The sequence below is a fragment of the Nematolebias whitei genome, chromosome 16 (genome assembly GCF_014905685.2).
Source record: "Nematolebias whitei isolate Nwh7 chromosome 16, NemWhi1, whole genome shotgun sequence".
NCBI classification, from domain to species: domain Eukaryota; kingdom Metazoa; phylum Chordata; class Actinopteri; order Cyprinodontiformes; family Rivulidae; genus Nematolebias; species Nematolebias whitei.
Genome location: NC_056513.1, coordinates 14,644,697 through 14,669,154, shown reverse-complemented (window position 1 = coordinate 14,669,154; position 24,458 = coordinate 14,644,697). Strand labels below are relative to the sequence as shown.

At 38.4% G+C, this 24,458-nt stretch overlaps 2 protein-coding genes across 2 annotated transcripts in view; one reads left to right on the top strand and one right to left on the bottom strand.

The window, feature by feature from the left end:
- lrata (lecithin retinol acyltransferase a) overlaps positions 1 to 383 on the top strand; it is a 1,530-nt gene extending 1,147 nt beyond the window's left edge. The window contains exon 2 of the mRNA XM_037690288.1: positions 162 to 383. Coding sequence (XP_037546216.1) covers positions 162 to 317 — 156 coding nt within the window. The 3' untranslated portion in view covers positions 318 to 383. The remainder of the gene's footprint in view (positions 1 to 161) is intronic.
- A 6,075-nt stretch (positions 384 to 6,458) lies between these two features.
- grk4 (G protein-coupled receptor kinase 4) overlaps positions 6,459 to 24,458 on the bottom strand; it is a 72,928-nt gene continuing 54,928 nt past the window's right edge. Inside the window, exons 7-16 of the mRNA XM_037689713.1 lie at positions 24,057 to 24,120; positions 22,577 to 22,717; positions 15,458 to 15,648; positions 13,562 to 13,599; positions 13,233 to 13,322; positions 12,829 to 13,037; positions 11,478 to 11,615; positions 10,692 to 10,829; positions 9,827 to 9,958; positions 6,459 to 7,044 (exon numbers count right to left, since the gene is read on the bottom strand). Coding sequence (XP_037545641.1) covers positions 6,988 to 7,044; positions 9,827 to 9,958; positions 10,692 to 10,829; positions 11,478 to 11,615; positions 12,829 to 13,037; positions 13,233 to 13,322; positions 13,562 to 13,599; positions 15,458 to 15,648; positions 22,577 to 22,717; positions 24,057 to 24,120 — 1,198 coding nt within the window. The 3' untranslated portion in view covers positions 6,459 to 6,987. The remainder of the gene's footprint in view (positions 7,045 to 9,826; positions 9,959 to 10,691; positions 10,830 to 11,477; positions 11,616 to 12,828; positions 13,038 to 13,232; positions 13,323 to 13,561; positions 13,600 to 15,457; positions 15,649 to 22,576; positions 22,718 to 24,056; positions 24,121 to 24,458) is intronic.

Below are 24,458 nucleotides of genomic sequence, written 5' to 3'. Positions count from 1 at the left end.
GAGCGTTTGAGTACGTTTACACAAACTGTTTTTTCAGTTCACTGAATTCAAATTAATTATACTTATTTTTAAGCAAATACCTCCATCTTGCATCAGTTCATGCCAGCATGAACTTCAGTGCTTTACTACAACGTCACCTAATGTTTGTTTCTTTCATTTAGTTCTGCACCACTGTCCGAAAGATTGTGTTCAGCAAGATGAGCACCTATTTGACTGCTGCGTGTGGAGTGAGCTCCATGTTGTATCTGGACTGCATGACGCCGCTGACGCTTCTGCTCAACCTGCTCATCTCCTTCACCATCTGGATGGCATCATAACCAAATAATAGGAAGTGCTGTTGTTTTGCAACATTTAAAGGCAATTTTGAATCAGAAATGTCATAAAAACCTGTAAAGAACATGTCCATTTTCATATTTTGGTTGCTTAGGCAACTTTATTTATATTTTTGAAAATACTAAGGCTTATGTAGGCAGTGGTGCTTGAAAGTTTGTGAACCCTTAAGAATTTTCTATATTTCTGCATAATTATGAGCTCAAATATCATCCGATTTTCACACAAGTCCTAAAAGTAGATAAAGAGTAAAAGAGACAAAAATATTATATTTGGTCATTTATTTATTCAGGAAAATTATCCAATATCTGCCGAGTCCAAACTCTGTGGAGATGGCATGGACAAAAACTAAATTTATTAACAAGTTTACCAGTTCAGTTAGGCCTAATCCCATAGAAAAGTATTTTGTATTGGCTTAAGAGAGGCTAATCTATCGATTTGAACAAAAGATTTATTAAGCTGAGTGCAGGTGCACAGTACCTGCTGAAACTGGAAAGTAATCTGGTTTCGTTTCCTCTCGAACTGGCACCATCAATAAGTTTCAGAATGGAGTTGTGGAGAGAAATCTAATTTTTCCCTCATGCCTTCGTTGCAAGTCATGTTTTCTGTTTTTGTACAAGGAAACCTGGATAAATCTGTAGACAGAGCACAAAAAGCGGCTGGTTGTTTCAGACACTGAGCAGAATTTAAACAGGCTGTGAGAGACATTGGTAGATATTGTTTTAGTTTATTTAAAATGCCTACTTTGAGATTTTGTAATACATAAATATACAGTTGAGGCAACGTTTTGTAAAAATATCCATTAGTTGAAGTCATGTTTGTTGTAATATACTGTACAGTACTGTCCTTCATTGCATTGCACCGTGCCTGCTGCTCCATTTTAAACTGAAAGTATATTTCCTAAATTAAACTATTTGTTTTACGGTTACAATCTGTTCAAAATAAAAAAAAATGCTGTTTTCTATTTATAATCATAATTTAATTGTGTTGATATCGGGTTGTTTCAGTTACCTAATGCTGTTGGTGAGCAGCTGTGGATTTCTTCACATTTCTTAGCAGCTTGGGACAACGCGTCACAACAGAACTCAACTGATTAGTTTAAATAAAGCCCTCAACAACCTAGCTCCATTTTTCAGTCAGGTCATCTGGACAGTTTTTTTTTTTTTTTCTGAAATGTTTCGCCTTAGATCCGAAAGGCTTCATAAGTCAAGGAAGCACACAACAAAACTGATTCTTCCCCCAACAGCTTAGTCCAAAGTGGAACAAACCAGTTATGTTGGTGCTAAGATGGTGTCTTTGGCATGCCCCCTCCTCCATTGCCGGTAAAACACCAAGCAGTCAGCAGAGTGCTGCTCATGTGTGCAGGCGAGCTATTACGGTGGCCGACGGGTGCAAACGCGCAGCAAACGGCAAAACACGCAGCAAACACATGTATGATGCAAACTCAAAAACACGCAAACACAAACAAAATGCAAACACAAAAAACAAAGCTATGACTGGTGGAGACAAACCATTAAAGATCCTGACAGGCAGTCCATCAAATCAAACAATGTAAACTTTTGTTAACAAACTAGTTTAATTGTTTTAAGGTAATTTTGGGTTATTCATGTCGTTTTCTCTAGGTTCAACTATTTTGTGAAGACCCCGTCATTTGTTTTGTATTGTAAAAACAAATGTTTAGAAAACCAGCGCAGAAACAAGGTTAAAGTGAGTTAAAGCTTGTTTTATCTCTATTTCTTATTTTAAAGTTTCCATAACCACCAACTAGTTTTGAATTTAAAGAACACCTAATAAACACCTACCGCACCGAACATAGCAGGATCTGTGGTGGAAGTGGTCTCCAGCTACAAGTACTTAGGTGTGCACCTGAATGACCTCAGCTGGAGCAACACCACCACCAGCCTGATCAAAAAAGCTCATCAGAGGCTCTACTTCCTCAGGCGGCTGAGAGGAGCTGGTCTGGGAAGCTCAGTCCTCACCTCCTTCTACAGGTGTGCAGTGGAGAGCATCCTGTGCTCCAGCATCAACGTGTGGCGTGGAGGCTGCACAGCTGCAGAAAGTAAAGCTTTGCAGAGAGTGGTGAAGGCTGCACAGAAATCTGTTGGAGTCAGTCTCCCCACCATCACAGACATTTACACCTCCAGATGCAGGAAGAGGGCCACCTGCATCATGAAGGACCCCACTCACACTTTTTGCTCCGCTTCCCTCAGGCAGGAGGTTGAGGAACATGAAGTGTAGAACCACTAGACTGAGGAACAGCTTCTACCCTGAAGCTGTTAAGACTCATGAATACCTAACCAGGAAAATCACTGTAATGCCCATTTAATTGGAGATCTGTGACATATCTGTGATGCTGCTGATATCATGCTGCTGTATTCATTCATACCCATCTACTCACTACAGACTCATGTTCAGGCTGCTGTTTAATATATTAAATTATTAGTGTTTAGTGTATTGTTTAGCGTGTATCTTATACCTTTATATAGTTTATTTTTATACTTTAAATTATTGCTATTTTTGTGTGCAACTGGAACTTTGAGTACACAATTTCGTTCCACCTCATGTACCACATGATGCGAATGAACATAAACTTGAACCTGAACAAACATTATTACTGCTTCATCTTCAGCCCATAAAAATAGTCAAGACAATTTTTCTTTTTTTAATACAAATGGCAGTGTATTATTTCATAATTACAAATGTCAGATATGGTACAACAACCAGTGATACAACTTGTACAAGAATTAACAATGACTGCAGTGGTTGAGCAATATGACTGTACAGATTGTAAAAGAAAAAAATAAAATAAAGTTCAAGGCCTAGACTGAATACCAATAATTTGCCATCCCTTCATTGAAAATATACAGAAATGAAACTTTTCTGAGCCTCCTACCCTGAACTCGTTTATAACTCGAAATTATATTTAAGTGATGGAAGTGAGGATTTTCCACATCTATGCGCTGCTGTTGAAGACCACCCCCCATTTCTGAAGCGGCGGCTCGGCAGCAGCATGTTAAAGAACAGGAATGTGTTATCCAAACCAGGCCAGCTCTACTGGTCGCCTTGTCGTCCATTAAGTTGTCCTCAAAACACCAGTAAAATATGTTTGCACTAGAAGGTCATCTTTTACATATACAGGGATCCTGAAGTATTACAAACTGATACATGCTTGAGTAATAAAAAGTTGTTTTTTTTTTTTAAACAGGCAATACAATGCACTTAGTGCGAACATTCAAAACAGTTGAGTTGTTTGAAGATTTTTTTTTTTTTTACATGAGACTTTCAACTAGTGGACGGACAGTTTAGGAAGTTAAAACAAAAAGGCAAGATGTCAGAAATTAACTTGGCACGCAGAATAAAGGCTTGTCAGTCTTTTTTGAGCAAATTCTAAGTTGACAAAAGTTTCAATTTAGCGATTCAAGATGCTTTTGGTATCATTGGCAAAAAAACAAAACAAAAAAACAATAAAAATAAAATAGTTAAAAGACACTTCCCAAAGTCATTGTCAAAACACACCATAGTGCAATGAGACTGAAGAAGATTTCTTCACTGCTGTCTGGATTGTACGAGAAGAGCTCAATAAAAACGAGGACAAAAGGCAATGGGTGGTGGACACAGTATACTTTCCCTGTGAGAATGAGCATGTGTTAGCTTAGTTACATGTTAGAAATACATCATTTACAAGGTTTTTGAGGCTAGAGAGCTAAAAGGCTAGAAATCTACATATGCTAAGTGAGATCTGCTTAAAAATGTGCCTGAGAGCAAAATATAGATTTTTCTTTTTACAAAGATACAGAAACCCAAGTACGGTAACAAGCCAGCAACAGCTAGATGCACACATTGATTTCTGATAATGGAATGTGCAACAGGAGACAAACTTTCAGAACAATCCGCTTCTCTATATATTTATTTTTTTTAATGGAAACTATAAGCGTACCATATCCTGACTCTGAAAACATGGGAATTCAGCTAAATAATATTCACGTCCCCAAATCCTTCTGCACAGATAAAATGCCTTCTTGTGGGGATTTTATTTTTTATTTTTATCTAATTGAAATCGTCTTTAATGTGACTGAAGTGCACAGAATTATCACCACTGGAAGTAATGGTCAAGATGGATTGAAGCTTGTGGTGGAATATACACATGCAGAACATGTCAAGGTGAGGTATTCACAGCATTTAAAACTGAAGGGAATAAATAGCAACGGCCTCAAAATCTAAAATTTTAAATGATAATGTATAGAAAAAAAACAGTTCGTTCATGGTTAAATACTTAAAATGGCTAATTTCTTCTGTATTGAAAGAAGTTATCAATCCTGGACACAAAATTATAATTTTTGTGTCTGAACTCACAGTTTATCTGTCATTCCAATAAGCAAGCAACAAATGATGTGAATGGAGTTTTTAAGGTGAAAGTTATTACCAAAAACAGTGTTTTATTACAAATTTAACTAAAGCCAAATGATTTAATAGACTTTTCTGTATTGTGCTGCCTCTGATCAATTATTGGGCCAAAAAGGCAGTACCGGTACTTAAGAACTACCGACAGCTGAGATAAAGTGACATAACTGCATTTTATAAAATCTAAAATCTTAGCTGTATTTTAGTTTCATTAACTAGATCATGTGCTTCAAAAACTTTAACATTTCCTAATACGGGCTCCTTTATAAATGTTTATTAATGCTTTAAATATGGTTCTTCATGAGTAATTAAACATGTTATAAAGCATTATTCATTTATAAAACGTTCATACGTTGAAGCTGGCTCAATATTGGGCAAAATCAAGTACTGAGCTTTTATTCATTTGTTCAGAACTTAGATTTAAGGTAGGGATGCACACTATGGGATTTTCGGCCGATATCGGATAAGTCGATATGTTAAAACTTATTTGGCCAATAACCGATATAAATACCGAAATTTTTCCCCTAGACCTACTTACAGAGACTAAATAGCTTTCTCTGCTGTGGAATTAAAATACTACATTATTCTGCATGATCTTTGTCAATTTGACCTGCTACCAAATGCAGATGCCAAAAAGTGGGCTGAAAATGATGCAACACTTCAACTTGGATTAGGTTTAATATCAAAGTTATTCATGACATTTACTCTCTCTAACACAAAGGCAACACTCGAACAATGCAAATTAGTAAATTTTCACAAATCTAAACTCAATGGCGCACGTGATGTCATAACATCGGTGAGTTACTTTGATGGAATGGCCGATGTCTGATATTTAACTTTATCGTTAATATTGGCCAAAATCGATACCATGCCGATAATATCGTGCATCCCTAATTTAAGGTGTCAAACATTTGCCAGCAAGTTACCGGCATGTGCATTTTGAGTGACTGTAGATAAAGTTTGTTTTGGACAAAAAAAGTTATTAAAAATGAAAGCAGCGAGCAATAAATGACATTTTCCTGAATGAATAAAAGTACAATACTTGAGCTAGTCAAATAGTGAACCTGCTTTGAAAACGGTTTAAAAAAAGTTTTTAAAAATGTTTACAAATTCATAAACCATTATTAAACCCTTTAAAAGGGTCATTTATTAGGATATTGTAACATTTTGTTGTTGATAAGTTTGAGGCAGTCTGGAAAAAAAAACAACAACAAAAACAACCAAGATCGGTAAATTACTAAAGGAATTCAAGGAAAACTATTTTGGGTCCGTGTATAAACCATGCCATTACAAAACAGATTGTAAGAGTATACTATCAAAATAAAAGCACAAACATATCCCAGCTGAACAAACAAAAAAAGCAGCTGCGCTCACATTGAAAACGCCGTCAGGCATCCTAGAATTTATTTTCCACATCTGTTGCAGCTCAGGAAATGGGTACGAAGTTCTAGAAATGATGGATCACAAGTTGTGAGACAGACAAGGGGCCTCTCGAGTGTTTGCTTTTGTGTTTTATAGAATAGTTGCCCATGTTGAGAAAAAGTATCTCAGCCAGGATGAATTGAAACCAAGCAGACTGTTCACTACACCTGCCATTCAGTTCAGGGTAAAACAACGGTTTGAGCCGACCAGTTCCCATGAAAAACATCTGGACAACATCTGGGGAAAGCTGAAGCAGCATCAGCAGCAAAGTCGAACTGAGTTAGAGATTCTTTCCCGAACTTTTGGACCTACATGTTTAAGGAATTACTTGAGCCTTGGGGTATTTGGAGACAAAGTGTGAGTTTGGGATCAAATGAAGCTAAAACACATGATGCTGGCTAAATCGCTGACAAAACATACGGCACATGTGAAGAAAAGAAAGAAAGCTTTATGCTACATGGAGAAAAAATAAAAAAAACTTTAAAAAAAGATGACTGGTGCTGTGCTTCTTAAAATAAACTCCTTAGTACACCTTATCCATACCCATTCCAAATGAAAAAGATTCAAAAGGATGTAAAAACATCATGTATGCATTCAAGTGGTACTTTTATGGCTTTTTGTACAATACAACCTTTAGTGAAAATATACATCTAGACATAAATTCAAGTGCAAATGTACAAAATCTTTAAACTCATACTTTTTTCTTTAGTTATAATACACTTTTAATACAGCTCATAAATACAGGTCGACATTCACTGAGTTCCTAAGTTTCTCGCTCGGTTGGAGTTTGTGGTGAAGATCAGCGGCGGAGGGGTGCGGGCGGAGGGGAGTGGTTTAAAGTCTCGAAGGCTCTTCGATCTCGTCGTCGCTGTAACCACTCTTAAGACAAATCTGCGAGAAAGTCAAAAACGAAAGAGCAAAGTTTCATCACGCAGTCCTCTCACAGCTGCTGTCCCGTCTCCTTGCTGGGTCGACCTTAAGCTCGGTTCTGCAACACTGCCCAGTTTACAGTTTTACGGAAATGTTCAAAAATGCCAAACGATTAAACTTTTTTTTTTTTTTTAATAATCTGCGTTCCCCCTGGCATCATCCACAGGGGGTGCCCTGATCCCGCCCAAACAGCGTCGCCCACCACTCCACAAAGGTTTTAGCAAATACTAAATTACTAAACACAGGTCTGTCATGGTCTATCAGGTAAATGAGTCACCGAGGCTCAATGGGATTAACCTGTTTAAATAAAGGTTGAATGAATAAATGTCTGGATGTGTTGACTCGTTACCGCCTCACTGCAGCTGGGAAAGATGCCAAAGCTGAAACAGCAAAACCCGCTTGCACACTTCACACCTCCGACATCCTTGATACTTTTGGCATTTGGACATTGGGGCTGGGCGATGGGCTAAAGGTCAGTTGGCCGTATATTTGTGCATGTAAGTACTTTGTATGTAAGTATGTAAGCAGTTTAAGAAGGGGTGAACTGGTCAATCTCTAGTCTCTGTTAGAGCTGTCATTTCTAACAAGGTTGAGTCAGATACAAGCGGTTTATAAGACTGAGCTTGTTACAAGATCTTGGACTGAAGAAGTATTTTGGATAAAAGACGAAACATTTCCACAAACAAGAATCCATCCAGAGGTCCTGACTCAACCTTGTTACACATAGAAAGCATTGTTTCCTCAAATGATTGGAGTGGCCAGTTTACATATACACTACCTTGCCAAAAGTATTTGCTCACCCATCCAAATGATCAGAATCAGGTGTTCCAATCACTTCCATGGCCACAGGTGTATAAAAAGAAGCAGCTATGCATGCAGACTGTTTTTTACAAACATTTGTGAAAGAATGGGTCGCTCTCGGGAACTCAGTGAATTCCAGCATGGAGCTGGTAGGATGCCACCTATGCAACAAACCCAGTCGTGAAATTTCCTCGCTCCTAAATATTCCACAGTCGACTATCAGCTGTGTTATAAGAAAATGGAAGTGTTTGGGAATGACAGCAACTCAGCCACGAAGTGGTAGGCCACGTAAACTGACGGAGCGGGATCAGTGAATGCTGAAGCACATAGTGCGAAGAGGTCACCAACTTTCTGCAGAGTCAATCACTACAGATCTCCAAACTTCATGTGGCCTTCAGATTAGCTCAAGAACAGTGCACAGAGAACTTCATGGAATGGGTTTCCATGGTCGAGTAGCTGCATCCAAGCCATACATCACCAAGTGCAATGCAAAGCGTCGGATGCAGTGGTGTAAAACACGCCGCCACTGGACTCTAGAGCAGTGGAGGCGCGTTCTCTGGAGTGACAAATCACACGTCTCCATCTGGCAATCTGATGGACGAGTCTGGGTTTGGCGGTTGCCAGGAGAACGGTACTTGTCTGACTGCATTGTGCCAAGTGTAAAGTTTGGTGGAGGGGGGATTAAGGTGTGGGGTTGTTTTCAGGAGCTGGGCTTGGCCCCTTAGTTCCAGTGAAATGAACTCTGACTGCTTCAGCATACCAAGACAGTTTGGACAATTCCATGCTCTCAACTTTGTGGGAACAGTTTGGATCTGGCCCCTTCCTCTTCCAACATGACTGTGCACCAGTGCACAAAGCAAGGCCCATAAAGACATGGATGGCAGAGTCTGGCGTGGATGTACTTGACTGGCCTGCACAGAGTCCTGACCTCAACCCGATAGAGCATCTTTGGGATGAATTAGGGTGGAGACTGAGAGCCAGGCCTTCTCGTCCAACATCAGTATGTGACCTCACAAAGGCGCTTCTGGAAGAATGTTCAAAAATCCCCATAAACACACTCTTGTGGACAGCCTTCCCAGAAGAGTTGAAGCTGTTCTAGCTGCAAAGGGTGGACCAACGTCATATTGAACCCTATGGATTAGGAATGGGGATGTCACTTAAGCTCATATGTCAAGGCAGGTGAGTGAATACTTTTGCCAATGTAGTGTATATATGGTGTTGGTTGCCACCTTGGATTTTGACTCGTCAACCCAATTTTCTATAATGACCTTTCTTATGCCTAGATGCAGCCACACACCAAAGTGGAAGTCGGTTCCTCATTTATTTTTCAAGTTATCCAACTCAAAAGACAGACTCATGGAACGATGGGAGACACTGTACGATAAATCAGAGGTGTACAGTTAAAACATCTGTTTTTCAGCTGATTACTGAGAGCACAGTGTGCCGTATCAACTCCAAGGCTTCTCATGAGCCAGCGTTCAAAAAGATATTAGGAAAATCTAACTCGGGGAGCAAGAGGGATAAAGGTTTAAAAGAGCATTTAAAAAACTTGAGATTTAAGTAAAGTAATCTGAATAGTGACAGTTGTCACTACTGCTATCATTGCTGAGGTTGTTTCTTTTTTTTAAGCTTATGAATCAGTTTTCCTGATATCGCAAGATCAGCTTCCCACAAGAAAACATGACTAGTGTGGAAAAGTAACAAAGACAGGAAAGTATCAACAAGGGTTGGTTGTTCAGCCCCAGAAGACAGAAAAAAGGCCTTATTCAAAGTCAAAGCAGAGCAAAAAGGAACCTTCTGATTCCACGTGACAAATTCTCATTTCACATGCTGAGTTTGGACAAGGCCAGAGGAGAATAAAAAGAGAAGACAGTAAAGAAGGAAAACAGGAAGTACCTTAGCCCCCACCCCCTCGGACAGTTGCTGGAGAACTAGCACTTGCCTCTCTTCTGAACAGGCGGTAGAAGAAGCCTCTCTTTGGAGGAGGATTTGGCCGGTTCATGTCCAGGTCTGGGCACAGCATCCCGTCTGTCTCATAGATGTTGATTTCTTTGAAGCACTCCATCTCAATCATCTACAAAGAAGAGCACGAATTAGAAATTCCCCTCCGTAATTCAACTCTCGGGCGTTTTTGGCGAATAAAAGCGTGGCTGTTTCTGTGTTTGTCTGTCAGCTACTACACTATCTCTGGAACCACTGGACAAACTTTAGTAAAACTTTCAGCAAGTAATCAGTGCACATACATCTACAACTGTTTAACTTGTAGAGTACATTCAAGATGGCTGCTGCCGCTAAATGACCTTAAACAAGGCTAGTATTCAGTCAACTGAGCAGATATTGACTTAATATTTAGTGCGATAGTAAATGAGACTGACCCTTTCTGGCTAACAGGTTGCATAAAAAAATTCTTAAAATATTTGGAGCCAACTTTGTTAGCAAAATATCCCATGAGGATGGATTTTTATGAACTTTCAGGAAATGATCACAGGATGAACCTCTACAATTCATTGCCCTTTGTAGCCAACCTAAATCAAGATGGCCGACACAGCTAACTAGCCTTAGAGAAAAAAAAAGGCTAAAACACCAAAAATTTAACAACTATGAAGCTAAAATCTGATGTGGCATCAGCTAAGAGTCATTAACAAAATAGCCTCCTAGTGTGAGAGATCTTTGCTTAAAATTTTAGCCTTAACTGTTGGAATCAGCTGTTTGTCTGTTAGCAAAATATCTCTTAGCCCACCAGATGGACATTAATCCTTAAAGAAGTAATTTACGTAGGCATTATACGGGAGTGCTGCACACAGTACCTCGTTCTGCCACGGGATGGAGACACTGCCTGTGACAAACTTGTGGTAGAAGTCATCATCTGTCGGGTCAAGGTTCACACCTTTGACTGTGGAGAACTGCTCGATGTCCAGGACGTCTTTACAGTACACGGCTCGAGGCTGAGAGACATGCAGAAAGAGGGAAATAAAGCAAAATAAGAATAAATGAGGGGGGAAATCCAGAATTGGAAAAAAAAAAAAAGTGTTCAGACAGTTCGGGGAAACCTGAAACGTTTAAAATCGAGACGGCTATTTGAGTAACGTGACCAAAAGGCTGCTCTGTTGTTCTTCAGCTACTAAACAGAATAAAAATAGAAGCACCGATAACACAATCTACTTTCAAGTATTGATTTAAGCTCTCACGTCAGTCCCCCTCCCCATTTTGACAAGAACGTGACAGCTTCCCCCGTGAACACCTCGGATGACCCCCGCAGCGCAAAAACACAACACAAAATAAAAGCTTGAAGACTTTTAGATTTAGCTGAACTCAATTTATACTGTATAACCTCATGAATCAACTATTTTTATTCATCAAAATACTGTTGGAGGCAATGCAGAGGATTCTAATAAAAACCAAGCGTCTAAACAGGCGACAATAATGTTACATTTCCACTTCACACCAAACCCACTTGCTAGTGCGGTGAGAAACGTGTGCTTGTTTAGTCGACAATGGCATTTCCTGCACACTCATCTGCAGGACTGAAAAGCTGAATGTAGTGTGTCTGTTTGGGGATTGTGTGTGTGTGTGTGAGGAAGGGGCTCTCTTACATCTGGGATGAAGGGAGGATCCAACATGTTGGCCTCTAGCCGTTTGAAGTTGACGTTTCTGAAGATGGGGTGCTGCTTGACCTCTGTGGCCCCGGAGCCCCGACAACCCAGCCTCTCCTTGGGGTCCTTGGCCAGGAGCTGAGACGCAGCAGGAGGACGGAAAGAAAAGATTTAAACATCAGAACCTTCAAAACATCTGTCCAGTGGACCCGGGCAAATAATTTATGGCTCGGTATGTTTCTTGTTAAAAGAGAGCACAAAAGAAAGTCTGTTTAAGAAACATTTTTTTTTGTTGTTGGGTAACTACCAGTACTAACAATTCTAAATTGATTTTGTGGAGTCCCTCATTTTATAAAAACCATTGATAAAATTTGTAAGTACCATAGTCATCCTTCATTCATTCAAGTTCATAAACTCAAACCAAATGAAAAGCTTAGCTTTCCTTCAAGGAATGCATATCGCCCGCCACCTTTCATGCAGGAGTTTAAGACTAAGCTCCTCTCATGACGAGAAATGACAGACTTGTAGTTGATTGATTGCACCTTGTAAATGACATGATGCATGTCTGGTGTGTTATCCCTCAGAGTACATGTTGAGGATCATGCTCAGCTACCACCACACCAAGTTTTAGCTCAGTATCTGTGAAACGGACTGAGTTATAACCATTTATGGCCGACGTGTTGGCTAATGTGGATTAGCTGTGGTGACTGAATCAAGTCAAGACCAAAAGTCAGTCTGTTGAACATGAATATTTATTATTTTCTGAGAGTACAGTGGTCCCTCACTACTTCACAGTTTGTTTATTCGCGGATTTGCTCTACCGCGGTTTTTTCAAAATATGACTGGACATGACACACAATTGGCTGATTGATGGATGAGCGCACGAGTGGCATGGAATTTTTATTTAAAATAAATTATTTTAAATTATTTAGCACCTGCTGCTCCTTTGTGCAGCCCATAACTGTAGAAAAAGCTTCCTCCTGTGCCTCGGTGCAGCCCTTACTGCAAGATAAACTTCCTGCTGCAGCTGATCAGCTGATCTCTGTGCAGAGCGGTGCAGAAGTATAAACCAGTGGTTCCCAACTCTGGTCCATGAGGAACGCCATCAGGCATGTTTGAGTTGTTTCTCTGCTCCAACACACCTGATTCAGTTATTTTATTACTTCCTGAAGTTCTGCCAATGCCTATTAAGCACCAATTCATTTAAATCAGGTGTGTCAAAGCAGAGAAACAACTAAAACATGCAGGATGGTGTTCCTCAAGGACCAGGGCTGGGAACCACTGGTATAAACTACAATTAATTTATACACTTTGTTTTGGACACAAGTATCGTCAGTTTCGTCTCTCTCACCTGTCTGCAGATGTCCTTTGCCTCCTCTGAGAATTTATCGGAGTACTCCTCCTGGTCTTCTCGCACTCGTCTGTCCACCTCTTCCCGCTTGACTCGCTCTTTGCGCTTGCGGAAGGGCGACTGGCCTTGGATCATCTCAAAGACCAGACAGCCCAGCCCCCACCAGTCTGGGCTAAAGGTGTAGCTCTCATTCTGGATAACCTCCGGAGCTGATGTGGAGACGAGAAGCAACGAGAGGAAAACATGAAATTTGTTTCAAAACTTCGCTGAGGAAAAGCGAGATGAGAATCAGAGTATTTTGTTTTGCTGTTCAGGAAATGCTTGGAATATTTTTTTTTAAATAGGATAAATATCCTGATAAAAAAAAAAAAAAAAGGACAAGAAGGAAAGACAAAAGATCTCACCCATGTATCCAACGGTCCCCACTCTCCCTCGTATCGTATCCCCTTCAGGGATTTGAACAGCAAGGCCCAAGTCAGAAATTCTGATGTGTCCTAAACAAGACCCGCAGATTATTTAATAAATAATGATGAATATTTACATTTACATATGCACTTGTTTGCAACTTGGATAGAAAACCACTTGCACACAAAATAAACAAGTTATGAGAATCAAAAAAGTAACGAGGGAAAATTTTTGATTAAGAAAACAACTAGTTTTTCTTGTGTTTTAAATTATATGAAGCAATTCTGCTCTGAAAATGGCTACAGTAAACATAAATAAAAAGACTTACCACGGTCATCCAAAAGGATATTTTCAGGCTTCAGGTCTCTGCAAAAAACATAATAAATTAGAAAGTACTTCTGAAATTATAGGTAATTAAAATAAAACTTAATAAACTCCTTGACAAATGTTTATATTGGTAATATTTATATAAATTAAAAAAATCCCCTTAGAAATACATTGAGGCCGATCTATCTGAAATCTGCTTTAATATAGTATTATATTATTATTATTATTATTATTATAGTAGCTCTATTTGGGTCTTCTTGTGCTACTTGTAGCTACAGTTTAGCTCATTTTAGATTTTAGCTACAGTTTTGTTAGTCTAAAATTAGAATTTGTTTGGCTATTTATAGCTAAAACTTTTCTAACATCAGTTTTGAGTACCGTTTTAAGTACGGGGTAGTTTTCTCTTTAGCAAATGTTCTGCTGTTTTTTGTTACTGTTTTGCTGATTTTAGTGTCTAGTTTTTGCTCTTCTGCTTTTAGTCTTTTACATTTTTCCAACCGTTTTTAGATTGTAGCTTGTGCTATACTCATTTTAGCCTTTGTTTTGCTGATTTTAATCTTTGTTGTGGTCATTTTAGCTTCTGTTTTAAATGTTTTTACTTTAACAACTCAGTATTAACTTCAGCAAATCTTAGCATTCCTTCAAGACTCAGTTATTCACAATGATTTTTTTTCCTTTTACAGAAAATGCAGATTCTCTAGTTGTGTGAATGTTTATGAAGCATTCACACTATTGTGATCCATTTTTCCATATATTTTTCAACATTTTTCTTGTTCCCCAATTTTTGTGCTATTTCAACAGATCATATATCAAAATGTTCAGCTCGTTCAGGAGTGCTATGATGTTTGGTATTGTGCACCTTTAGATTTTTGAAATATTTGGCCTTTTCTGTCACTTTTTATCTCATAGAAAATGAATTGAGCACATTTTACATCTTTCAAATCTTTGGATCTGTTTACAATCTTTTACTGCTCCTTTCACATTTTGTTCTGCTTCAGATTTTTTCAGCTTCCTTCTGCAAATTAAAAAATTAATTCAGCTAAGTTCAGCTGTTTTGCACTCCTTCCTGCTTTATTCTACAAACTATGAAATGATTGGGCTTCTTCTATCTTCTTTCTGCTAATTTTAGCTTATTATCCTCCTTTCACCTTTTTTCTGCAAGTTTAAACTTTTTCCGCCATTTCAGCTACTATCTAGCTGTTTTTATAATTTGAGCTTTTTCGGCTAACCACATTTTTTGCACTCAAACTTTTTTCAGTCAAATTCCGCAAAAATGTGCTCTCTCTACTTCCTTCTGATAATGTAAGCTTCTTTCTGATTTTTTTAGCTACTATTCAGCTATGTTTTTTTTTATTTCTGCTTATTTCAGATCATTTCCACTTTTTGTGCTCATTTTGGCTTTTTCAGCCTAATTGGGCAAAATTATGCTCTCTATCCACTTCCTTCTGGTAAATTAAGCTTCTTTCTGCCTTTTCAGCTATTTTTTTTTTGTAATTTCAGTTTGTTTGTTTTTAGCAAATTTACTAATTTTTGTGCTCATTTCTACTTATTTAAACCAAATTCAGCAAATATGGTTTTTCCACTTTCTTCTACTAACTTAGGCTTGTTCTTCAATTTCAGCTACATTTCAGCATGTTTTTAGCTAATTGCAGCTGTTTTTCAGCAAGTTCTTCAGCAATAAGCATTCACACTGCATCTTCGGAGGAAATGCAATTTCTCTAGTTTTTGATTACTGGTATAATTAGAAGTCCACAGATATTAATGTGTAAAATCAGTGTAGTGCTCATTTACATCCCATCATCTTGCACACAAAAACATGCCAACATCAAAAGATAATTGTTTTTAAAAGAGGCTTAAATCTCAGTGTATAACTTCTCTGACCGTCGTGTTAGCTCACCTGTACACTATCCTCTCGCGGTGCAGATCCTCAAGCCCACAGCAGATCTCTGCGGCGTAGAAAATGGCCCTTTGCTCGTCGAAGCCCGAGTTTCCCATGTTGTAGATGTGGAACTTTAAATCCCCACCGTTCATTAGGGTCAACACCAGGCACAGCGCATCCTTGGTCTCGTAGGCATATGCTAGACTAACCTGAGGAGAAAGGCAGATTTTGGGAAGTGTCTGCGAGGTTTGGAGTGAAACCAAAAAATAAAAAGGGGAGAAACATATATGATGGCCTCAACAGAGAAAGAAGGGGAGTTTAAAAAACAGGAAATAGCTGTTGCAGTGGATGGAGTATGTTTCATGCCCACCAAACATAATCCTTAGCAAATATCAAGAATGCACACAAAGTAAAACTGAGATGTAGATTTGTTACTTTCATCCCACCATCATTCCCTCTCTTTTCCCTTCTTTCCCACCAGCCTCCCTCCACTCCCCCTCTCCTGTCACTGACCCCCAGGGTGTAGTGTATACATGTGGTGCTGTTTGTTGTAAGCAGGATGTTGCTGCCAACGGGAGGAATCCCATCTGCTGTGAAGTGTGCACACACAGAAACCACAAGGACAGAAAATCGTCTTATAGACCAAGCGAACAACACACAAACATATATACCGTCGATAAACAAACACACAAACATATAAACATTTATGCTGTTCTTGAGCAAACGCACACATTTTCACAACAAGCAGGGGAAACGACAAAAGTCTAGTCTTTTCAACCTGTCACAACAAATCTCACGATGAGTTTCTGCAAATATTTTTATTCGACCTTTTTTGTTCTTTCCTCTGACTTCCATTAGTAGACGCAACAAAACATTTTTACATTCATCCTTCTAGAGTTTATACAGCTGCTTAATGCATTCAAATGTTTCAAACTAATGACTTGCAACAAATAGCATAGTATGTCTTTTATTTTATGTTCCAACAATTAGTCTTTCAAAAACAGTTGTATAAATTTAGGCTATGTTATTTTAGGTTTTAAACAATAAATCAGGCTATGGTAGTTTTAAAGAACTGTGAGTTTTAGAGGCTGTAAATGTTAGCACTAATACGCAGAAGATTCATAAAAATATCTGTACCAATTGGACAAAATCTAAATATGTATATATATATATATATATATATATATTGATTTGTTAATATCTTTATATCTTCAGATCCTCGAGCAGAATTGCTCCAAAATGGATTTTATTTTTTCCTTTTTGTAAACTTTTACTAACAATTGCTGCTTGAACTCATCTGGAGACTGTCGTGTGCATACAAACACAAGTTCAAGTACTGATATCTACTTTTATACTGAAAATACTTCTACGTTTATGGGCTTAAGGTAAATCAACCTTCAGTGTTAACATGGAAATCATTACCTGACCCAAAACTTTAAAAGAAGTTTAAAAGTCCTCAACACTACAGCCTTCAAGTAAAACAGTAAACAGAACATACTGATAATTTTAGTTAATATCTATTAAGAATGGACTACAGATCAACAAATGCCCTTACTGTGTGAATGTTTATGAAGCATTCACACTATTGTAAACCATTTTTCTTCTGTAGGTTTTTCAGCAACTTTCTCGTTCTACAATTTTTGTGCTATTTCAACAAATCATAAATCAAAACATTCAGCTCTTTCAGGACAACCCTACTATGATTTTTGGTATTGGTGCAACTTTAGCTTTTTGAAATATTTAGCCTTTTTCCCACTTTTTTCTCTTACATCCTTCAAATCTTTAGATCTGTTTACAACCTTTTACTGCTCCTTTCACATTTTGTTCTGCTTCAGCTTCTTTCAGCTTCCCTGTGCAAATTTTAACTTTTATTCCAGCTAATTTCAGCTGTTTTGTGCTCCTTTCATATTATTTCTGTTAACTACAACATTTTGTGCTTCTTTCAGCTTATTTCTGCAAGTTACAGCTTTGTCTACTATTTCAACTATTATATAACTGTTTTTATGCTAATTTAAGATTTTTCAGCTAATTCCACATTTTTTGCACTCATTTCAACTTTTTTCAGCCTAATTCTGCGAAACGGTGCTCTCTCCACTTCCTTCTGGTAATTTAATCTTCTATCTGCCTTTTAAGCTACTTTTCAACGGTTTGAACAGTTTGAACAACTGGTTGAAAACAACAAAGTCAAAGACTTTGACACTTTTGACACAGTTTGACACGACTGTCAACAAGGAAGAGGGCTGGCAATGGAGAAGGGGGCGTGACAAAGAGACCATCTTAGCACCAACATAACTGGTTTGTTCCACTTTGGAGTAAGCTGTTGGGGAAGAATCAGTTTTGTGTTGTGCGTTTCCTTGACTGATGAAGCCTTCCGGATCGAAGGCGAAACGTTTCAGCACAAAAAAAGAAACTGTCCAGATGACCTGACTGAAAAATGTTGGATTGTATACCTGGATTATTGAGCATGGACTTTGTTATTTTAAACTACATAAGTATTTTTCAACTTGGTCACATCAAATTGGATTAAATCCCAAATCAGGTGACAATTTAAAAAAAAATCTATTCTTATTTTATATTTATTTTTACCTGAATGCAGCATTTAAAATGAATTAATTGTTATTGTTTTTTATTTTATTTGTACTAATTTTACATTCTTCTGTTTCATTTATAGTTTTATTTTAATATTTTATTCTGTAATTAAAAATAAAAACAGAACGGCATGTGGAGATAGTAGTCTCTTTGGGCTCTTTCACAAGACACCTCAGTCTGGGAATCGAGACGTCTTCTGATCACCTCGGTGCAATTTCTGACAAGACCTAAGCAGCGAAAGTGGGGGTCAAAGCAAACCCACCCCTGATGCCTCTTTGTGCAGCAAAGCAAGGTAGTACCAGAGCCTAAACGGTCGACATGTAAAAAAGTAAGCCAGTACTGAAAACCTTTGTGTTTTTACTTCTCCGGTTTTTAATGAAGCATTCTGTGTCCCCACCCCTGATGCCTCTTTGTGCAGCAAAACAAGGTAGTGCCAGAGCCTAAACGGTCGACGTGTAAAAAAGTAAGCTAGTACTGCAAACCTTTGTGCTTTTACTTCTCCGGTTTTTAATGAAGCATTCTGTGTACTGTACTTGTGTGAAGTTTGAAATTCCAGTACTTTAATAACACGAATACGCTACAACCCAGCAAATGTTTAAAAAAAATTATAAAATCAAAACGATAATGAGACAAATTTGCATCAGAGTGATGCAGTTCTACCTCATTTTCACTCTCTGGAGGTTTCAAAGCAGGGTCACCGTGCTCTGTGTTTGAAACGTCCGTGTACCCGCCCACACGCAGACAACCTGGACAGCTCGATGCCTGAAACACACAGCGGGGGCTAATGGTATGCATCTACTAAAAGTATGCACTGATCACAAAAACAGTGGAGAACAGCGGTGAGAACGAGAGAAACGAGGGCTCTGGGAGAGCACTTGACTCTTCTCCTCACGACTGCTGTTTGGTCAGTGTTGCTAGGCAACAGAGCTGCTCTTGTAGGTAGAGAGGCGCATGAAGAGTCATCAGTTCTGCCTGCAGCACGGAGAGCGAACACAGAATCATGTGCCAATCCCAGGTGACAAGAGCTGAAAGTCTGATGTTCAGTAACAAGCCCACTCCATCCTCAGTGTGTGCGCGTGCACATGCATGCTCATTCGCATGCTTCTACCATGACTCACTCAAACCAAGGACACGCAACATAACTCACGCTGCATTAGAAATGGACTAGCCTGACTCAAACAGAACCATTAGTTTCATGAGGAGAGCAGAGACGAGGTTCTGCTTGGTCCTGGTTACGGTCCTACGGATCAACATCACAGGCCTGCTACAGTCAGACAGCCTCACTCGAGCCCCATTATTCCCAGAATTGTGAAAATCTTAATAGTGTAAGGTCATTTCCACACCAGATAGTCCGGTAGACTCGGTTCAGGACCAATATTCATGACCTTTTGTTTACATTTGAGCTGGTGCGTTTGCATTCACACTGCACTGTGCAGTCGAGTCAACCTGTAGAACCAAACTATTCCCCTGCTTGCCTGTGGGGGCGCTGCACCAAGAACTACTGAACGAAACGACAAAAACCTCTGAAGACACGTCTTCTTCTTCTTCTGTAAATAAAAATAAAAATGAAGTGGCATCAAGTTTTAGCAGTTTTAGGAGTTCTATTTTGTCATTTTTCAAAAATGAACTTGGCATGAGCAGAAGATGAGACAGAAGACCATGGAGAATATTGTTTTTCCACACAAGGCAGCTGACGGCTCCATATAAGGTAAGAGCAATGCGTGTTTGTTTACCCTGCGGAGCGGGGCTCGGTCTGTTTACATTCACACTGTACTCGAACCGCGCTGGAGTTCGCTTCTACCGGACCGAGACGTAGGTTTTAGCCCGGGCCAGAGTTCGCCTTTTTGTTCCGTGACAGAGTTCGATGGCGCATTCACACCTCCCTAAACGAACCGGACTTTCTAGGAAAACGAGCTAGAGTTTGATTAAAGCGGACTAAACAGGGCTGGTGTGAATGCACCCTAAAGTATTGTAAAGGTCTGGATCTGGGCCAACATGAAGCATTATCTGGATCCAGATTGGCTGATTGGCTGTATTGAAGAAATATTTTTATTTCCAAAAATACAAGTACCGTATTTTCCGCCATACACGTCGCACCACCCTATAAGTCGCATCAGTCCAAATATGTCTAATAAAGTGGAAAAATCCATAAATGTCGCTTCACCGTATATGTTGCATCTATTATGTGTCACCGCTGACAACCCGGAAATGTGGGCTGGTGTACCAAAAATCGAATGGTTGCCAAATGGCGGCCGTGAGAGCGTGCACAGAAGGACTTTAACAAGAATTTAACAAGATCAACACTTATAAACATTTATTTGTTTGCTTGAAATTATAGCAAAGGTGTGTCTCAGTCTAACTTTTGCTTAATAAATGCACTTTGACGGTCAAATCAGCTGCATTTTCAAAAGCTAATACGCAGAAACGTGGACACGCAGAGGGTGACTCGCTGTCCATTTCTTCGAAATTTAAATAGCTAAACACCTAAAGACTTATTTGTTAGCTCAACTTTATAGTAAAGGTGTCTCAGTTGAACTTTTACTTAGTAAATGCACTTTGACGGTCAAATCAGCTGCATTTCACCGAGGCAGCACAGTGAAATAAAGCTGATTTGGTTGCTCCAGGTAGACGATAGTGGCAGTCTATGGCAAGCCGACTGTGTTATTAATATCCACTTTTACTTATTACATGATACAACGGCACTACTCGAGTGCCATCTAGTGGCTGAAAAACGATAGTGTTCAAAAAAATTTTCAGTCAGAATGAATGAAAACGGTCATATCTCAGCCAAAAATTGGTTTATAAATATGGGGAAAAAATCCATAAATACGTCGCTTCAGCGTATAAATCGCAGGACATGCAAATTATGCAAAAAACTGACTTATACAGCAAAAAATACGGTATTTACCGGTATATATTTTTACTTGTACATGTTTTAATGTATTTATATTAAGCAGCACAACACTTTTTTTTTTACTTTTACAGTAATTTATTATGGGAAGTGAAACTTTCATCCATCCTCTGCTTGTTCCGGAATTGGATCCAGGAGGCAGCAGCTGGATATGGAGAATCAGACGTGTCTTTCCACAACCACCTCTAATTTTTCTGGAAGAACTCAACCAGCTGATTGACAGTCCCGTCACTGCCCCCGCTCCCCCACAGCGTGTCCTGGGTTTCCCCCAGCGTCTCCTCCCAGTTGGACATGTCCGGTTCACATCAACAGGGAGGCGTCCAGGGTGCATCCTTAACAGACGCCTGAACCACCTCAACTGACTCCTAACGATGTGGAGGAGCAGCGGCTCTACTCGGAGTCTCTCCCAGATAACTGAACCTGTCACCATGTCTCTAAAAAAGGGAGAGTCCAGCTACCCTGAGAAAAAAAAACAAACAACTAAATTCTACTGCTCGTTTCCATGATCTCGTTCTTTCAGTAACTACCCAGAGTTCCTGACCACCACCGACTGGTTAACAGAGTTTCACCTAGTTCCCTCTTTACCCACAATTTACAATATAAACTCTTTAATTCTCAAATTTGAACAATATATAAAATAAACGCTTTATCCCTAAAAGGTTTAAATGAGAAGTTTATAGACTGTTTTTCCATGTTAGACCTCTTACACATTTGAAAAATAGCATAAAAAGAGAGGAACTTTGTCTTTGGGTGTTCATTTCTTGGTTGAAACGATTCTTAGAAATAACTCTTAGATCATTTGAAAGCCTGAATATTCCCCTTAAATGGTGCCACGTTTAAAATAAAAAACATTTGTGGTTGAGCAGCAGCACTACTTCAAAAGATTACAAGAAAGTCTTCACTCTTTTAGCTAAGGGACTGCAGGGTGACCATCACCGATTTCAAGAAGTTGAGTTAAATTTAGACTTGGGTGTGAACTTTCCTGTCTCTTCTGCTTTTATTTCACTTCATCACAGTAAAGGTTGAAAGCCACAATAAAACAATTACTTAAAAATTAAAGTTTTGGGAGCCAAGCGGATAGTAAATGTGCTCATGTATGAGGTCACAATCTATGAAGTATTGGTCAAAATACAAAAATATCATTATCCTCACATGATTAATCTAATAAAATCTGTATTGTTGAGAAAAAAATTGTCCAAATCTGAATAAACAAATAAGGGCTGATGAGTTGCCGCAGATAAAATCCAAAATGTAAATGATTGCATTCGTGCCATCAAAATAAAAGCATGGATTCAGCTTAAGATCAAAATAGTTCTTACAATAATATAAAACCGTAGTTCATTATCACACATGATCATAAAAATATTAAAGCAGGTCATCTGGACAGATTCTTCTTGGCTGAAAGTCTTTCATCCAAAAGACTTTGAGGCCTGCCACCAAATCTGTCGTATAAATAGCACCTTTACAAAGTTAAATCTCAAGCTGCTGCTTCAACTTTAAACAGCGTTCACAAACATCCCATTGGATTTTTTTCTGCAGCCACAAACAACAAATCTCTCATCCAGGTCATCCATGCAAACAAAACATGCAACAGTAATTCAGATGAAAAGATGAATAAGAAAAAAAGGAGTACTTACTACAAAACTACTGTTAACTTTTTCTAAAATGCGTTTTTCGTTTAGTGCCATTGCTTCACCTTTTCTTTTCTTCACCCGTTTCTTTTCCAGCTTTTTACAGGCGTACATTTTACCGGTGGCACGTACTTGGCAGGCACAAACCTGACAAACGATAACAAAAATAATAAAAATCTCATTAGAAACATTGGAGATGCTTTAAAATATTGAACTAACTAAAGCTGAGACGAGCCATAACGTCCTTCTCTAGCCAACATGACTTAAGAGGAAACAAACGTTTGTATAAAAGAATAAACTACAGAAAATGTAAGAACGTTATTCTGTGAATGCTGATTCAGCATTCATACCACTGCTTTTCTGTTTTATGATGAACTGTGTATAATTTGCAATGATTTAGCCAATCATATCTAAAAATGATGATTTGACTTTGTTAAAGTTTATTCACAAAAGTTTTTACAATTGAAATCCAAAATAAACTCTTGAATTATTTTAAAACATTGTTCTGTTTGAAGTCTACTTCAGCAAAATTGTTCTACTTTTGTCCAGGTTTGCTGCTTTTAGCTACTTTTCCATTATTTGTAGCTTTTAGCTATCATTCTGCTCATTTTAGAGGTTTTGCCATTTTTAGATTTTAGCTACAATTTAGCTACTTTTAGCTATTAATTAGATTTTGCTAATTTAAGTTATAGGCCTGTTAGTTTTAGCCTTTAGATACAATAGTGCTCCTTTTAGCTTCTAGTTAGCCTTTTGCTACTGTGAGTTTCTATCTGGCCTTTTGCTACTTTTGACTTTTAGCAACAATTCTGCTTCTTTGAGCAAGCCATTTGCTACTTTTAGGATTTTATTATCCTTTTGCTATTTTTTGTTATTAGCTAGCCTTTGGCCTGTTTTAATTTTGAGCTACCATTCTGCTTCTATTTACTAGCCTTTCCTTGTTTTTAGGTTTTAGCTACCATTCTGCTGGTTTCAAGTTTTAGCTACGGTTTTGCTATGTTTCGGTTTTAGAACCCATTCTGCTACTTTTAGCATTCAGTTAGTATTTTGTTACTTTTAGCATTGAGCTACTGTTCTGCTACTTTCAGCAGACCAGTCGTACTATAAGATTCTAGCTATTCTATAGCCACTTTTAGATTTTAGCCTTTAGCTACTTTTGATTTTTAGATACCAATTTACTTTTAGCCATCGTTCTACTACTATTAGCTTCTAGCTTGCCATTTCCCATTTTATCCTGCTACTTTTAGCATCTAACAAGCAAATACGCTACTTGTAGCATCTAGCTACTATTTGTCTACTTTTGGCTTTTAATTATTTTGCTACACTAAACATTCAGATACATTTTTGCTCCTTTTAGCATTAAGAGTTTTTTTTTTAGCAATAACAAATCAGTTATCTTCTTTAACAAATGTCTGTAGTCACTCAGCGTTCACATTTCGTTTTTACAGTGAATGCATCTCTCTAGTCAGAACTTATTTTTTAGACTCACCTCGCCAAATCCACCTTTTCCTAGTACTCTGTAATGCCTGAAGGTATTTTTGGTTACTGGTTGCCTGCAGGGATGAAACAAAAATAAAAATAAAAAACAAGAAAAGTATTAATAGAGACAAAAAACAGACCTAACTTAATATAGCTGATGTCATTTTCAGAGGCCACATGATTTTGCACAAAGAGTAATGGTCTAATTTATTATTAATCCACCCTGATGACCGATGTTTCCAACAGGCTTTTTTTCCCTTCAGACATTTTGCAAAGCATCATCAATTATTAACTTTTTACAGAAAACATTGATTGACAGCAACAACTTTTTTGTTTTTCAAGCATACAATGATACTCATCTTTGTGTCATGTAACCATTAATTATTGCCATTTGTTTTGAGTACTTCTCATT